The 18,192-nt window shown below is 27.5% G+C and overlaps 2 protein-coding genes across 20 annotated transcripts in view; one reads left to right on the top strand and one right to left on the bottom strand.

Moving 5' to 3' along the window:
• Nucleotides 1–18,192, top strand: part of LOC123259983 (CREB-regulated transcription coactivator 1-like) — a 41,664-nt gene that overhangs the window by 4,559 nt on the left and 18,913 nt on the right. For 18 of the 19 annotated variants that reach the window (XM_044720848.1, XM_044720846.1, XM_044720844.1 and 15 more), the window contains one exon: nt 256–504. The exons of the other annotated variant lie outside the window; for it this stretch is intronic. In XM_044720848.1, the coding sequence (XP_044576783.1) occupies nt 256–504 (249 nt within the window). The remainder of the gene's footprint in view (nt 1–255; nt 505–18,192) is intronic. 19 annotated transcript variants of the gene reach the window in all.
• LOC123259987 (general odorant-binding protein 69a-like) lies at nt 1,544–2,908 on the bottom strand. The gene is made up of 6 exons (XM_044720865.1): nt 2,663–2,908; nt 2,509–2,593; nt 2,340–2,428; nt 2,170–2,272; nt 2,027–2,091; nt 1,544–1,947 (listed from the first exon to the last, which is right to left on the bottom strand). Exons 1-6 carry the CDS (start codon nt 2,729–2,731, stop codon nt 1,930–1,932), a joined length of 429 nt encoding a protein of 142 aa, XP_044576800.1. The 5' UTR covers nt 2,732–2,908; the 3' UTR covers nt 1,544–1,929.

Here is an 18,192-nt window from a genome sequence, read left to right as displayed (position 1 = left end):
TTTATTTAGTTTATAATTTATAAATTTATAATTTTTTACTCAGACCCCGGCAATTCCAATCAATCTGCATGTATTTTTATTTAAATAAAAAAATTAAATCCAATGGTAGAAAAAAATAGTAGCGCATTACTGTAGTAGTTAGAGAGACATAAAGTGTCACTTGAAAAAAAAAAAAAAAAAAAAAAACAATTGTATTGCATTTAATTGGAAAATAAAAAAGAAAAGAAAAACAACAATTGTTATGAACTTGCATAGGTGGCGTCAGCAAGCAGTTCAGTAGGAGCAAGTCCTACTGGAAGTGGTGTACCAGAGACACCATTGTCTGTGAAGAGTGCTGGTGCAAGTCCTCCTCAATCAAGCGGCAGTAAGCACCTCCACATAAACATTGGGAGTCAATACAGAGCTGGTGGTTCATTGCCCAACGTTAACAACAACATTGAAAATCGAGATACTACTAAAGATCCTTCTCCAAACTCCGTCGCTATTCACTCTATCGACCTCAAGGTAGAATTTTTTGTGCCTAAACGCTATCAAAAATTAAGCCTAGAGTCCAATGTTGTTGTTGTTATTGTTGTTGTTGTTGTTGTTGTTGTTAATGTTACTGCTACCGTCGTTTTTATATTTGGAGTTTGTGAAGTAAAAAAATGAAGTCGATTAAAACTTTTGAGCGTTGCTAGCTCTCAAAGTTTACTTCACAATTCTCACAGCGATAAATGTTTAGAAAATTGTTAATATTTGTTTAGTCTGGCTATCACTTTAATATAATGTTTTAACACGTAGTTACACTTGGCATGCTCAGTTTCATGTTGATAAATTCACCTCGATTATTATCTATTGGATTAGCATCTAATCTTGATACAAACTCAATTAACTCAACCACGCTACGCCGTGTAATTTCATTCAAGCACCATTAGTGTCCTATAATACATACTTTACGTGCCTTGTACTTCTATTCTTAATATTTTTTATCACACGCATACTTTACGCTTGATAACGCCCCTCTTTCAACCATATTTGGTATTGTTAGATGATTTTTCTTTTTTTTTTAATGTTATACTCGTTAATAGTATATTATTTATTATTTATGTCTTGTTATATTAGTCACAACACATTATTATACTCATTTTGTAAATTATCTTAATTACTTAATTATCTTTATTTAAAATCATTACTCAATAAAAAAATATTTATTTTAAAAAATAGTCGTTGATAAATTATCACTTACAGTAGCTTGTTTAATTATTTTTAGTTAAATAAATAAATTAATATTTTTAACTTGCGATAATTTCAGTTAAAGTAACAAACTTTTACAAAAAAAAAAATTGTAGTCTTCAAAATTTTGGAATTACTCTGGAATCAATAAATTACAACTCTTGGATGAGCAAAATTTTTTGCTTTCAGGAATTTTATTAACAGATACAAATTAAAATTTATCGTGATTTTTATGATAACATTAATATACAATTTTAATTAACGAAAATTTGACATTTTGACAGGAAAAAAAAATTATTTTCTTGTAATAAAAAAACATTTATTCGGTAAATAACTTTTATAACTGTTTTATTATTTTCTATTTATTTTTTATAGTACTCTTTATTGATAATTGATTATATTTGGTAGTTACCCAGGTCCAGAAAAGGCGCATTGATAATTATAACATTTTATTGTATGTGTATATTGAATTTGTCACGTACTTTTCTTTTTTTTTTCATTCACACACACATATATACACTGACATTAACACATTCCGTCGGTCCTTAAAACTTTGAATAATAAATCAAAAGTTCAAACTTATTTTTTCTCGCTCCTAAGTAACTTAAAATAAAACAAATCCTGAATTAGGTAATTTCGTTTTTTCTTCCAATACTTAAATCGTTCATCAATAAATTCGCCCATTTTCATTTCATTGCCAGTGTTTTTTTAATGGTTCTAAATCATAAACCACATCTGAAAAAAAAAGCACATTTTTTAGTCACCGGCTTTTTTAATTGATTATAAATTTAATAAAAAAAAAAAAAAATCTTACGCTGGGATCTTTGCCCTGAACACACGTGGCAATTTTGTAGACTTTCTCGCAGTTGTCGGCTCCAGCTGTAAAGTTTAAATTTTAAATGAATAACTTAATAGCAATGAAAAAATATGACAGATTAATTTGCTTTTTTGACTTACATTGTGTGGCACAACCTCCTAGAATACCAGTTGCTTTATTTTTAATATCTTCTGGAAACATTTCAAGAAGCATTTCGTACTCCAGTACACCGTCTTCATCAACCTTAAAAATTAATTTATTATAACTAAATGTAAAGTACTTTTATTTTAATAATAACTTTAAAACTCACTATACTGAAGGATTCAAAAAGGCAAAACATGTAGCAAGTTAAAGCAGGGTCATTTGGAATAGAACCAGCGTTAACCTGATCAATCATACCTGAAAAAAATAATTTATTTTAAATTATCAAGCTATTTAATTTTCTTTATCTTAAAAATATCTATCAGTTAAATAAAAACCTTGTGTGGTTCCATGCTCAGACATGCATCTTCCCTTTTCTCCTGCTGCCATTTCAATAATTTCTGGTGGTACCCAGTCAGGTAACTAAAAAAATAATTTAAAAAATAAAATTAATTAACCAAAAAATTTTAAAAATAAAAATGAATTTCTTACCCCTCCAGAAACGAGTGAAGTTTGCATAAGGAAGCTTAGGAAGACGCAGCTCAGTATCACCCTCACCATGTTTGTTGATTTTATTATTTTTTTTACGTGAGGGTTTTCCTTTCAATACTTTTGCCCAAAATAATTCAAATGGCAAACTTTTATGAAAATAAAATAAAAAGAATTTTTTTTCCGATGTACGAAACACGTCCACTTGCAATAAAATTCAAAATCAGAATATTAAAATTTTAGCAATACCGCAGGATATTATAAAGCATCGAGTCACGGGATGTGGGCGTGGAGCATTGTCATTAATACTTGGGATCTTCTTATGACTAGATTCGCAAAGTAATATATATACGTCATTCGATTTTTATACATGATTATATTTTAGCCATCCATATCGTTCACGTTTGCGTTTAATACAACGTGACAACTGATAAAACCTTTAATTTAACCGAGTATATATGTTTAATCATTAGTGTAAATGTTGTTGTGCTGGTTCAATATTACAATACACTACTAAACTTATCCCCTCTTGTTTATATTGGTATGTACCCCTGACCTTCATCGCATCCTGCGAACGTTCCTCACGCAAATTAACTTACATTTATTCATTTAATTTTTTTTTTTTCGCTTTTATTTTTTGCTCATTGTTTTACTTTTGAGGTATTATTACTTTATTTGTTCAAATATTTAATGGTTAATACTAAAATTAGATTTTATTATATTTATTAAAGCTATAAATTTGCCGACGGTACAAAATATCTGATAAAAAAAATTAATTATGAGGATGAACTCAATTTTTTTCAAAGAAATTAATTATCAAATTGAAAATATTACTTCATCTTTATCTTTATATTTTTTAGTAATTTTAAGGTATTAATCTTATCAATTGGCTGAATGTTATACTTATAAACATTTCCTGAAATGATATGACTTTTCATTCAAAAGAATATCCCCAGGAAAAAAATAATTTAAATAATCCAAGGAAAATTTTTTAAAAATAAGTATTTATTTTTCCAACTTAATAAATTAAAAATTTTTTCGATCGAGACAAATTTTTTTACTATTTTTAAGTTGATACTTATCGTGTTTCGAATAATATATAAAGTAAAAAAAAAAAAAAATATCATAATTTTTTTCTATCGTATTCAAATGATTTATTTAACATAGTATTAATATTGATTACACTTTGAATTAATTAAAATAAAGTAAAAATCGTTCACAAGCAATGCAAACTTTATCAACTATATTAAGAAAATAAAGATCGTATTTTTATAGATCGTAATTTATGAAAATTGTTCATTTTGGAAAAGTTGCGTAACAACGAGTTTCATTATTATTATTATTGTTATTTATAGAAATTAACTCAAGTTTTGTAAATTAAATTTTTTAATTTATATCGGGAATAATAGAGGGTGAAGTTGATGTATATAATAAAGTAGAAAGAAGAAGAGAATGAAACAACTTTTGTTGACAATTGAGTTACGGAAGGCCTTTCACTCAGTACTCTCCTTTTCAGACGTCCATTTAAGATGATAACAAGTGTTAAAGTATAGGTATACTCGATACGATAAAATAAAAGGACTTAATTACTTTGTTAAAAGAACGCTTAAGTTACAATTAAATCTATTCCCCTTTGTTCCACTAGAAAAAAAAAATAAAAATTATCTTTTATTCCCTATTATTGCTATTATGTATTTTTTTTTTTTAATTAAAACACAATCTTGAGAATAACTTTCGGTAAAGTATAAAGTTGATAAAAAAATGTATTCTTTATTAAAAAAGTTGTTTCATTTATTCAAATAATTAATTCACTTTTTTAAATGTATTTTAAATAAAATTAACAATCTATAGGACAGCGAAAGTAATTTGATAAAATTAATAAAACTTTAAGTCCATCTTTCAAAATTTGAATGTTGGCGTGGCTTTGTTTCCGTCGCAAAAATTAAATTATATATTTTAACAATTGGTTGAACAAGTTTCTTTTATTTTACTTCAACTACTTATCATTCAAAAGATGAGTTGTAAATAAAACAATAACAATTTCCAGTTTTATCAGTAAATTCTATTAGGTATTAATTACTTCAGTTTTTTTTTTCGTTTTGAAGTTTTACTTCATAAGAGTTAAAAGAAATTAATTTGTTGAAAATTTTCAACAATTTTATTTCTCAGCTAAAGAAAACTTTACTTCGAAAACAACTTCAAAAAACATAATTCAGCGTATTTTAGTCCCCGATAACTTAAAATTTTCTTAAGTACTCCGTTTGCCCCCCCCCCTCCCTCCCCACTATAACATTGCTCGTTTTTTCAAAAGAAATTTTTTCATTCAGTGTAGTAATTAGAAGGTACTAAAATTATCATTACAAATAAATATTGTTGCTTAAATCATTTCGGGAATACTGATATCAATGCTGGACGGTGTCAATATCTGCTTTACAAATATCAATGTCTTTAAAGACGTCATTCACGTCATTATAATTGGTTCTGAAAGACAAGATATCAAGTTGTTAATATTGTTAATGACAGTTTGTCAAATAAAATTATCGAAAATTAATATGTTCTAATGATAATTCAAGAAGAACATAATGAAATTGCTTTAGTGGCTAATTAATGCAATTACAGAACAATTTGCAGATAAATCGTTATTTCGGTAACAAGTAAATCAACTAATTTTATTATGTAAGTTAAAGATGTTCTTATTGTTATCTCAGGCAATTAGACGTGAATTGGGCAACCGAATTTTTCCTGTGCTGTCAAATACTTGACGCGGGTAGAATTTTTTTTCTTTTTGGCGTGGGCATTCCACAAAACTTCTTACAAGAAATCAGTAAGGTGCTCTTGGATAGAATAAAAGTTCAATACAAGTTAAATTGAAAATCAACTAACGTTCGACGTAATTCCCTCGTTAACGGTAACATGAGACTGCCCTTTCTAAAGCTTACTTCACCTTGACAGCTACTTGCTCTTTCTGGTATGGACGTAAAGCTCAACTAAGGAGTATTTCTAAATTCTCAACTAAATTCTTTAAAATGAGGTCATTGTATTCAAGTCTTACAGCTTAAATAAATGATAAATTATAATATAAACCTTTGAACGGTAATTTTGGACCCTAAAATAGGTGCTTAGTTATTCTATTTAGAAGGCTCTTTAATTTTATGAAATTGAATTGAATTTATTGGCAGGTTTTCATCTAGTTAATTATTACTAATGTCTAGACGTATATTTAATTATTTTCTTTAACTGCTGTAAAATTTTTAATCAATTTTTAAGTAGTCTGACCGACCTTTGATTATCATAAGTATACATTTTTTATCTGCCATAATATGTAATTAAGTTGAGAATATTGAATGTTTCTAAAGATCATAATTTTTATTTTTAATTTTATTTTTGCAATTTGAAATTTTTCGAGTAAAAATTCACTAAAGTTTATTTCAATTTGATATTTTATAAAAAAAATTTTTTAATACTTTTAATATAAATTCCCGATAATTATAAATTTAAAAAATAAACTCAATTACAAGTTAAATTAAATAGGCTTTTTGTTATTAAATACTTGAACTGAATTTTAAAAAAAGTAATTCATATTTTAAAAATTAACAAAAAATATTTTAACGGAGTATAGTAGTAAAAAATGGCCTGTAGATACGAAAATACTATTAGCATGGAAAATTTGAACATTTTATTCTACAAATTTTTGTACAAGTTGGTAATTTTTGTAAAAATGGTCTATATTAATTGTAATACTTTGTATTTTTATCTAAAAGTTTATTTTTGTTCTTAATTGCTATTTAGGCGTTTACGTCAATCTGTTCCTACTGTATTAGATAAAAAAATATTTTTTTCTTATAAAATCATAATCTACAAAAATCATTTAGTCTTTGTTTTCTTTTTTTTTTTTTATAGCAGACAAATTTTTTGAATAAAACTAACAGATTTTTGCAGAAGTTTTTTTTTACCGAATCTTAGCCGAAAAAAAGATGTAGGATTTTTATCGTCCTATCTGGCCGGAGGTTGCAGAAATAATTCAGGCAGATCTGTAACAAAAAGCATCTGCAAATCTTAAAAATAACTTTCTCTAATCAATACATTGATTTTAACTGGAATTATAACTTATAGCCTTTTTAATAATTTATTTATTTTTAAGGATACAGAATTACTTTATAATTCTTGTTTTAATTATTTCTATTACGCATAATACAATTTCTTATTTAATTTTGTACTAATATTTGATTATTATATTTATGATATTTAAATATTTGAATATTCTTTTTATGATGGAAAATCGAATAAAAATAATAGCCCACACTATTTATATTTTTATTCAATAATTGGTTAACCTATTTGCTCAAGTATTACATTTATAACGGATGAAAAATAAAAAAAACTCTCAACTCGACTTGATACTTGATTTTACTAGAGTGATTGGATTAATTTTTCAAATTAGCTGACAAATGTATTAAACTTTATTTTGCACTCCAATATCTCTATTAGATAAAAATGGAAAAAAATTTTTATGTTTATTAACCAGATATAAACCTGAGAGGATAAGCGGGACTTTTTTCACTTTATATAGCAATCTATATTTGATATATTACTTTAATGGAAGTTGTCAAGTGTGTTGAAAAAAATTAATTTATATCGAATTTGACTAAAACGATTTATCAAATTTGATTGTATCTATATTACTAAAAAATTTTTAAGTTCATCGAATTTAACGATTTGTTGATAATCTATAATAAAATATTTTAAAATTTTATTAAAAAAAGTATATTATGAACTTACTATAAATTCAGTCTTTTCTTTCGAAGTCCCGTATGTTTCATGGAAAAAAATTTTTTATGGAAATTAAAAATTCAAATTCTAAATAAATATATTTACGAGCAGGTAGTTTTTAATATTATGAGATTAAATGTATATTTTATGTACATATAATATTTTATTATGATAGAAAGTATGTTTTTTCATATAATGCGCCTAGGTAAAATAAAATACTTACCGTCAATTTCAAGGTCAGATAAGAGCGTCTCTTCAAATAATTTTATTTTAACAGTTACCATGTTTGGAAAATAATTTTATTATCTCAAACATAAACAAAACTTGAAAATTAACTGAAATAAAAGCGCTTTATTTAATCGTCAATAGAAGGTTTATATTTATGAACAAAAATTATAATATTTGTATATTTCAAATTTTACTTTATACTGCAGTTATATTTATATTTCTTTATCTTGGGTCAAAAAAATTTTTTTGGTCGTAAAAAATTTTTCAACCAAAATTTCGAAAGTTTTTGTCTGCAAACAAAAAAAATGTTTCTTGTTTTTGTAAAAAATTTATGAAATTAGGTTCATTGCTATAATTGCTATTATCATTTTTAAAAATTAAAAAGTATTAAAAGAAAAAATTATAATGAATTAAATTTTTATTTCCGGCTTAATTCCAATAAAACCGATCAAATTCGAATTAAAAAAGTTCATGTATCATAAAAATAATTATTATTATGTAATTTCACAACTAAAAAGTTTTTTAATAGATAAAACGATTAAATAAACTTTTAGTAAGTGCTTTAAATAAAATATTCATGAAAAGTATTGATCGGTCTTAGTTATCTCTAGTTATTATCTCTAGTTATTTTCATTTAGTATTTTGCATTAAACAAAACCGTTATTTATTTAGTGGTCTACGAAAAAATAATTGAAAAAAAAAATTTATCACTAGCATGGTTGATAAACTTGATAATAATAAAAAAATATAGGTAAAATGAATTCAAAATAAAAAGTATTGAATCGAAGCATTAGAGTGACACTGAGATGACCATGACCGAGTTTTCTTTCACCTGAATGAGATCCATGGGCAGGAAAAGACTGAAGAAAAAAACCCGAGGGTGCAGATAATATAACAGAAGCGGATAGGAACAAAATACAAGATAGGAAGAGAATAAAAAAATTTTTTTCGATGTGTGTGTAGCGTACTTAAAAGTTGACGTGTATGTATGTCTAATAAAAAATCAAAGCATGTGCACCGAGGCATGTGTAGTTATCGGGCAACACACACAACATACAACACAGAACACCGGCAACTGCGCTCTATTCTATGATATGTCGGTGAATAGCACACAGTATAAATATATGTACATATCATACAACACACCAGTGTGTATGATGTATGGTAAGGTTGTGTGCCTTGGCTACATACACTAGAATTCTGAAAGAAGAGCGAGAGGGTGGAAACAGCACAGCGAGGAGGGAAGTATTGATCGCGACTGTGGGTACTCATTCGCTTGTTCCGGGCGCGTGCTACGTGTCGCTGCATCCTGCTGTACTCATCATCATCGCAATTCGCAACCTCCAACCCAAACGGATATCACAGATCCTCAATTTGTAAACTTCCGCTTTATGTATATTGTTTGCTACCCAATATTTTAATCTACTATAAATAAGTTACAATATTTAAGCTCGTATAAATTTATCCATATTTATTTACCTTTTTTTTTGTTCAAGTTCAAAAATAGTTATTTTTAAATTCCAGATCTTAAACAAATAAATCTGGTTACATTTATTTGTAGATTTTCTGTTTTTAATTAAAAATATTAATTATTTCAAGTAAATATTAAATAGGGAATTGTTTTTCGCTTATTTTACTAAAAAAGTTTTAATTTGGAAAAAATTATTTTTAAATGGAAATATTTGTACTTTCTGTACACTTTATCCGGGGTAAAATATTTTTATTAAATTTTTTGTAGGATAAAAACTACAACAAAAATAAAAATTTAGTTGAAAACAAAAATCTGGTGGTTCAAGAAATTTTCTGCTTGATTTAAAACAAAAGGAGAATTTTTTATAAGTTTCTTAACTTAAATATTTTCTTCTTTGAATTAAGTTAACTTTTTAACGTTTTTTACGTTAAAAAATTTACGATAACTTATAAATTATTTGAAAGTTTATATATAAAAAATTCATTGATGATATTTTTAATCGCAATTCTTGTCTATCGTTTGAATTTATTGGAAATATTTTTCAATAGGGTGTTAACGCCTACACAAAAAAAAAAAAATTAACTTCATTCAAGAAAAACTCTAGAACTAAAAAAAAAAAAATTGTCTGCTTGACTCGAGATAAATACATTTTTTATGATAATTCTTCGGTTCAACCCCCACGGAAAAATGATGTATCCTAGAATATATTCTGGGAATATATCCTAGTATATACTCAAGGATATATGCTGAGCATAAGAAAATTCGCCGAAAAATATATCCTAGGATATATTCTAGAATATATCCTCCGATATATCCTAGAATATATTCTAGTATATATCCTAGAATATATCAGAATATATCCTAGGATATATTCTAAGATATATATGCATGTGTTACGTCCATTGATTATGAACCAGACTATAGATCTCAAAAAAATTTTACGTACAACGGGACACATACGAGCGCAAGTATATATATCCATGGATATATTCGGGATATATACTGGAATATATACTAGCACATATATCCTAGCATATATTTTTTGGCAAATTTTCGTATATCCCCGCATATATTCTAGAGTATATTCTAGGATATATTCCCAGCATATATTCTAGGATATATATTTTTTCCGTAGGGGGAGATTTTTTCTCTTGAATCCAGTTAAGTTTTTTATCAATATTATAAATGTTCTACAATATTTTCTTCACAATCTTTGATACGACAATTTATAAATTATTTGAAAGCTGAAATATGAAAAATTAATTAATATTTTTATTTCTCTGCAAAGTCCAGAATCTAAACAAATAAATCTACATTTTTAAAATTCTAAATGTCAACTCACAAGAGTTTTTTTTTAATTAAAAACATTTATAATTAACAATAATAAAATATCATTAACGAGAGAAATGTATTTAATTTATTAAATAGAAAAAATATTAATTATAAAATTTATTCAAAAAGTATATTGCCTTGCTATCGGAGAGAGGAATTCAAAAAAAGTATTCTCATTATTTTCAATTAAACAAAAATTTGTCTTAGAAATTTAGCTAAATTTTTATCAAAGTTCAGCGTATCAGTGAATTATTTTTGATATACATATCAGACATGTCTATGTACACATGTATATATGTACGAATATAATGTAAATAAAATCAATAGAGACAATATCGCGTTCAATGGCATGCTCCACTAATACACAGCCCACACACGGATATATAGCACGTTAAAAGATAGAAAATGGTTGACCTCTCTCACTAATCCTGCATCGCGTTCCCTTGGCATCTATTTTAGTCCTCAGTCCTCAGAATCGGTGGATAAAATTGACTCGTCGTTATTTATTCCACAGGTGGTGATGTCTGTAAGCAAACTTTGCCTGTCAACGTCACTGTTTCTTCTCAACCACCTTGTTATCTTTATTTTCTTCTCAAAATCCACATTCTTCTTTACTTATAATTCTCAACTATTTTTATTTTTTTAATTTTATTATTAAACTTGACACATGAATCTTTTGCGTCTTACTTTTAATCTGAAAATTTATCGTCTCATCTCAATTTGTACAACAATAGATAAAAATTATTTAACACTATCTACTGAACTCAAGAGGAAATCGATTGTACATTTTAGTGTCTGAGATAGTCGATTGTTACGACTGATAATTCGATTACAATTTTATAAATCACGACGCGATCATTATTTTTTGTTTCATTGCACGGAGAAAACGAGATTTAACTGGTTTCCTTGTTGGACGGAACCTAGTTCCATCTATAGTGAAAAAAATTTATAAATGGTTACTACTTCTATGTAGATTGTAGTAGGTACAGTTTTCGTTTATTTCAGTTCAATCCGTGATAGGGCTCAGAGCCATCTGAGATTTATTTGTCTCAGATGGTTGTCAGTACCACTCGCATACTCGTCAGTCCCATCTTACATAGAAGTGGCGTCCATTTGGAATTTAACTAGAATCTATCTGCAGATAGTATCCATTTTTACATTATCATTTTCAAGTGCATTTTGCAATCAAATATATATGAATAATAAGTAAATTATAATGAATAATACAGATTATAATTTTATTCCAAATCAGAAAACTAATTCTTAATAAGTTTAAAAAAAAAATGAATTAAAAAAAAAATTTTTAATTTACAATTAAAAAATTAAAATTAAAATTAAAATTAAAAAAAAAAATTTTTTTATTCTAGTGTGGTACTATTTTTTAAAATAAGATGAAGATTGGTATTCTTATTTTTAAAAATAGTACCACTGAAATTAAATTTTTTTTTTTAATTTTTTAATTTTAAATTAACCTTTAACGCATGGATTTATTCTATTTATTTATACATTTATTATGTATTTATTATTCTTCAAGCGCAATATAATTTGTATTAAAATAATTTTTTCGAGAAATAGTTTAATTAATTTTTTTTTTTTTTTTAAATCCTATCAATATATAAAGATAATAATATAATATGTGTTGAAATTAAGAAATTTTAAACACATACATCAAAAATGTATTTACATTATAAAATACATCAGTTCTAAAAAATGTGAAAACCTACTAGGAAATACTATTAAAAATAATTATTTATTACTTGTAAAGAATTTTTTCACAATTAAGTTCTTCAAATAAAGATGTAATTATAATAAATTTATACATACTTTTAATTAAAAAAAAATAAATCTTAAATATATAATTCTGATGTGATATTTAATACATAAAATGTAATTAGATTTTTGGCGAAAATCGTGATAAAACTTCATGGATTTGGACTTGATTTTGACCCACTTCAAACTGTCAGATTTCATTTAAACTTCGTAGACTTATCGAGGACCGATGACAATACACTAATTTGATGAGATTATTCCATTATCTTGATCAAGATCGTCAAGATTGAATGATTTTTTCACGTATTATTTTTTCACATGTTACAGTTACTAATACTAATCTCGGAATTAATAGTAGTTTAAAATAAATAAACCAAGCAAAAAAGTAGAAAATAAATGAAAGTTTAAAAAAATTAAAAATCACGCTGTTTATAGAAAACCAAACTAAAAAATAGAAAATAAATTTTAATAAATTTGAATTAAGAATAGTGTAAAAAATTTTAATAAATATAAATTAATAATAGTGTAAATAAGAAAAAAATGTATTTTATTTTAAAAAAAGCGTGGGGTGCTTTTTAAGATATTGTCGAAATAATAATCCTTTTACTTATATCTGTCAATAAAATATTTATAACTATTGACATCATGCACCCCACGCTTTTTTTTACAATAAAATACATTTTTTTTATTTACAAGATTGGTAATGGAATATCAACATTTTCAAAACTTCCCGAGTAAAATGAAATTATTATTTTTACGGAAAAATAATAAATTTCGTTCGACCGCCGCACCACCGCTGCACGACCGCCGTTTGGCGGACTATTACGCCGCACGCTAAAAATTTACTCCCCCTAGCATCGCCGCACTACCGCTGCACCACCGCCGCACCAATGCTAAATCATACCTACAATTTCACAAAAAATGGTATCATAATTAATTTATCACGCAATAATTAATTAATAAATAATGCGACTAGCAATCTTTATGTAAGACCTATTTATCAACCTCCTTTTAATCGAATGCCTAATATTAAAAAAAAAATTTTTTTTTAAATCATGCAAAAGCACCGCGAAATTATTGATTTTTTAATCGTATTGTTGATGTAGATTTTTAATTTCGTCCTCGGGTTGCACAGAAGCGGTACGCCTATTGAAATACTCTGAAAGAATTTTAAAATTGAACTGTGATGGGATTCGAACCTGGATCGTCTGCATGGAAGTCTCGAACATTGCCAACTGCACTGCAAGCCATACTTAACTTAAAAAATTTAGTTAAGCTATTTGAATGATCAACGAATATATTATTTCAATGTATATACCATCAAACAGCGGTATGGTTCGGCGGTGGTGCAGCGGTGGTGCGGCGGTCGAACGAAATTTATTATTTTTTCGTAAAAATGAATAATTTTATTTTTACCCGGCGCGTCACAGCTGTGGTACGGTGGTGGTGCAGCGGTGGTGCGGCGAATAGAAATTTATTTACTTGTCACGGCGCTGGTGCGGCGGTAGTGCGGCGAATAGATAAATTCTTTACTTGTCACGGCGGTGGTGCGGCGGTGATACGGCACTTGTAAAATAACCAAAATTGTCACAGCTGTAGTGCAGCGGTGTTGCGGCGGTGGTGCGGCGGAATTCTGTTTTTACTCGGGTTGTAATTGCCAACACTGTAACAATTTTCAGAAGTTTGATCCAAAATTTTTGTGTGTACTTTATTCTCCTGGCAAAAATTACGTACACTTTCATTTGCTGATAGTTCAATAAATTTCGTCATTGTTATAAATTGATTTTGAGATCTTGCTAGCTGACTATCAATATGTCAGGTACCATGCAATAGTCTTAATATTTGACCATTTAGATCTTTGAATTCATAGTATGAGCCCACAAAGGTCCTAAATTTTTCACTGAGTCAGACAAATGGATTAATGAGTGTATATTTAATTTATTATTTAATCAAAACAATTACATATCGTCAAAATTGATTCGGTCTCAAAACAATTAAAATATAATAATTTAAAGTTGAATTTTAAATATTATAATTTTAAACATTAAGATTTAAAATACGATATTAAAACTATACAGAACGATGTACAAAGTCTAAAGTAATATTAGAACTTAACTCTTGGTTTTTTTTAACTAAAAAACATTTGTAAAAAATAGTTTATTGTCATCAAAACACAATAATAAATAACATAAATTTTATAAATAATAAACCGTCACACTTCGTCACCTTATAGATTTAGTTTATGAGAATGATAAGATATGCGTCACCTCATCGGTCGTACGGCGTAGGGGTTAGTTATCGGTCTGGCAAGCGCGCGGCTCGGGTTCGAATCTCGGTTAGAACGGAATGCGATTTTCACTTTATTTCTATAATTAGAAATAGTTAGATCTAAATTAAGCGTCAAATGGTATAAACTTGCGGTAGCTCTACATCAAAATCGAACCAAAAAAATGGCGCTTAAAAATTATTTTTTTTATAAATTTTGAATCAAATGTTAGGGATAGACTTGAAAATTAACTATGGCCCAGTCCTGGTATTATTATTAATAGTTAGTTAGTTATGAGTTTTATTTGTATCACATTTATGCGTTTTACAAAAATATTTTAAATATTACATATTACATACATAAATATTTTTCTTACAAGCTAAAGTCACCACATGCATATTACATATTACATATTAGGTATCAGACTTTGGTAACATATCAATTATTATTCTTAATTCTGATTTTTCTGCCTGTCCAGCTTCTATGTTAATTGTCTAATAAACTAATATTTTACTTTTATTTTTATTTTTATTTTGCATTATATTTGCATCACATTTCGTTTTATTATTCTACCATTTCTTTATATTTATATCAGACGCATCCCACTTTTTATTACATGCTTTCTTTCTGATTTTATCCCCTCCATTTTCACTCTCTCTCTCTTTTTCCCTCTCTCACTATTTACATGGCTTGTACCATTCTTTACACTTCTATTACATTCGCGCTCTCACACCTCTCTTCATTTCCTTTTAGTTTCTTTTCTATTTCTTTCATTACTTTACACAAATTTTCCCTTTTAGTGCCCGCACTATTTTTTCCCTCGCACTGTCTCCCTCACTCTCCTTCCACCATTCCTTCAGCTCGTTTTTAACTTCCACACTTATTCTGTCCTTCATCGCATCACAAGTCATTATGTGTTCTATTGTTTCATTCTCTTTTTTGCACAACCTGCATGTCCAATCCTCCAATCCTCCAATCCAGCTTTCCCCGCTCTTGTCAAATTTCCACACCTGATCCTTGCCCACACTTCTTTCATTCCACCACTGACCTCTTTTTCATTCCAGTATTCATTTCCCTCCTCTAACAAAATTTCTTTATATATGTCATTGTAAGTTGATTATTATTATTAATATTATCATTATAAAATACGATCAAGGCGTTCAAAATCGGATCGAATTTTTATTTCTGTCTGATCGTACTTTAGACTCCAGAGTGGTAAAAACGGAAATTTTTACCACTGTGGAGATCAAAATACGATCAAATTCAACATGGGAATTGATCGTACTTTGAACTCCCTGATCCGAAGTTGATCGGACCTTAGGAGGTTCAAAATACGATCAAAATTTCGACTCGGGTAAACCTCATATCATACAGACAATTCAATCAAGATTAGTTGTAATAAAATTTCCAGTTTATTCATTAATAAATAGACGATAAAAATTATTTCAACTCCAAAAACCAGTCACTTCAATTGTAATTATAGTTTTTCGTAATTATAACATAACTTTTCAAAGTACCTTAGTACTTTTTTGAAAAGATGGTTTTTATAAAAACTATAGTCCAGATTCGCTTGGTTTGATCTTAAAGATTAAATTTATAAATTCTTGAATTTGTTTATTATCTTTACCACTATTAAAATAAAATAAAATAATGATAATAATTAATGAATTAATTAACATAGTTTTAATCCGAATAACAGACAGATAGTGCAGGTCAATCGGAAACATTTACTGTGGGAATTTCCATAAGGGTAGTCATCGTTTCCGTACTTAAAGTGTCTAGTTTCGTTCGATTTCAATCTCCATTTACTTATACAATATATATATATATATATATATATATATATATATATATATATATATATATATATATATATATATATATATTCTTATGAATAAACGGTTCTAGACGAGGATTACGATATACAGACGATGAAGAAGAAAAGACAAAGAATAGGTCGATAGTTCTTTACCTCTTGCTCAATCGTTTTCGTGAAGGAAGCGTGATTACGTGAGCGGAAAATAATTCGGACAGAGGGAGAACTTAGATATTGTACATATATACATGATTTTTTGTAGATATACATGACTTTGATACCTTAAGGAGTGTTGAACTGTTACTTACTCGGTCACGTAAGGATTGAATTATGTAATTTATTTGTTAACAAGTTATTTTGGGAATTAAAATTCTAAATTTATAAGATAAAACCAGCAATTAATTTATGGTGATAATCTGTTAAAAAAACTAACTTTTAATTATAAAGTGAAGTAATCGATGAAGATCTCGAAACAAAAAAATTATTTTGAAGAATATAAATACTCTTGTATATAGAATTCATTTTTTAGGGTCCTAAATTATAATAATTGTATCTCGGGTCGATAATTATTGTGATTTAAGTCTTAAAGATCAGTTGATTTTAAAATTATATTGAATTCAATTGAAATCTTGGATTCTTTTTAATTAAAAAAAAATTTTTCTTTTTTGAAGTTTTATTATATAGCTTAAGTAGTAATTTATTCATTCAAATTTTCATCAGCTTTCCGATGCGAAAATTTGAAGCTTAAAATGAATTCTTGAATTATTTAAGTCAAAAAAATGAAATCATCATTTATGATAGCCAAATTTTAACTTCAATAAATTCTAAAATCTATTTAGGATTTTTTTGATATAAAAAAAAGTAAAAACCCGATAATTTTTTGGCTTTGTCGACATATTTTAAACATGTATGTGTTATCTTGATCCAACATTACCGCCTATTTTAATTCAAGGAAATAAATAATAACATAAATTATGTTCGAGGGTAAAATTCACAAATAAATAATTTTCTGTTTGTCATCCAAGAATTATGATTTGTTGATTCAAGAATTATGCAAGATAAAAATAAAAAAAAAGTGAAATTTTGTAGGAAAAATTTTTCTTGAATCAAATCATTTTGTTTTAGTGTTTGTTAATTAAAAAGAAAAATTAAGTGGTAGCAAAAAATAATTAATATTCAAATTTTCATGCTTAAAATTCGACAAATTTATATAAAAAATTAATTTACTTTCTGAGAGATACATTGGAAAATTTTTCGGACGAAAATTTAATAATATTAATCCAAATCCTGACGATATATTTTATAGTGTTAATAATTGGTGTCTTCATTTTGAATCTAACTTATGTAAATAAAATTGACGAGCAAAAAGAGGGCAAATAAGATAAATATCTAAAAAAAAAGATAAAGTGCATGATATGAGAAAGTATTTTGTGTCAAGTGGGAGGATAGAGGAGACTATGAGTCTTGAATGGGCTCTCTGGCATTGGGAATTCGTAAAATAGAAGCGGGTCGGTGAGACAGACCCCGAGCGTCGCGACGATGTCGTCGCGTGGGCGGAACGCAATCGTCCGAGGATCAGAGTGGAGGGTAGGGCATAAAGTATATGTATAACGATCGTAATACATATAAAGGAGTTTCAGCAATGTAAGTTAAGTAGTATAGCTGTAGTTTTGTGTGTCGTCGGGGCAATGCGAATATAGCTGCAGAGATAGTATAGATGAAAAGATTGTCGATCGGCTCCCGACCTCGACAACTTTCGCATGTGCCTTGCCATTCACCCGTGTCAGTTCCATTCTACCCAATGTCCCGAGGCACATGGCTAACGGGAAATATCTTTGTTTATTTTTAGAATTATTAAAATGTTATTATTCTTCTTTTTA

This window comes from Cotesia glomerata, linkage group LG2 (genome assembly GCF_020080835.1).
Source record: "Cotesia glomerata isolate CgM1 linkage group LG2, MPM_Cglom_v2.3, whole genome shotgun sequence".
Classification (NCBI taxonomy): Eukaryota; Metazoa; Arthropoda; class Insecta; order Hymenoptera; family Braconidae; genus Cotesia; species Cotesia glomerata.
Note: the sequence above shows the minus strand (reverse complement) of the source record. Positions and strands in the feature narration are given on the sequence as shown.

Coding starts and splice junctions, on each gene's coding strand:
- LOC123259987 (XM_044720865.1), bottom strand. CDS start 2,731: ATGGTGAGGGTGATACTGAGCTGCGTCTTCCTAAGCTTCCTTATGCAA. Junction 2,594..2,662: donor CTTCACTCGTTTCTGGAGGG/GTAAGAAATTCA, acceptor TTATTTTTTTAG/TTACCTGACTGGGTACCACC. Junction 2,092..2,169: donor AGGAGGTTGTGCCACACAAT/GTAAGTCAAAAA, acceptor TAAACTTTACAG/CTGGAGCCGACAACTGCGAG.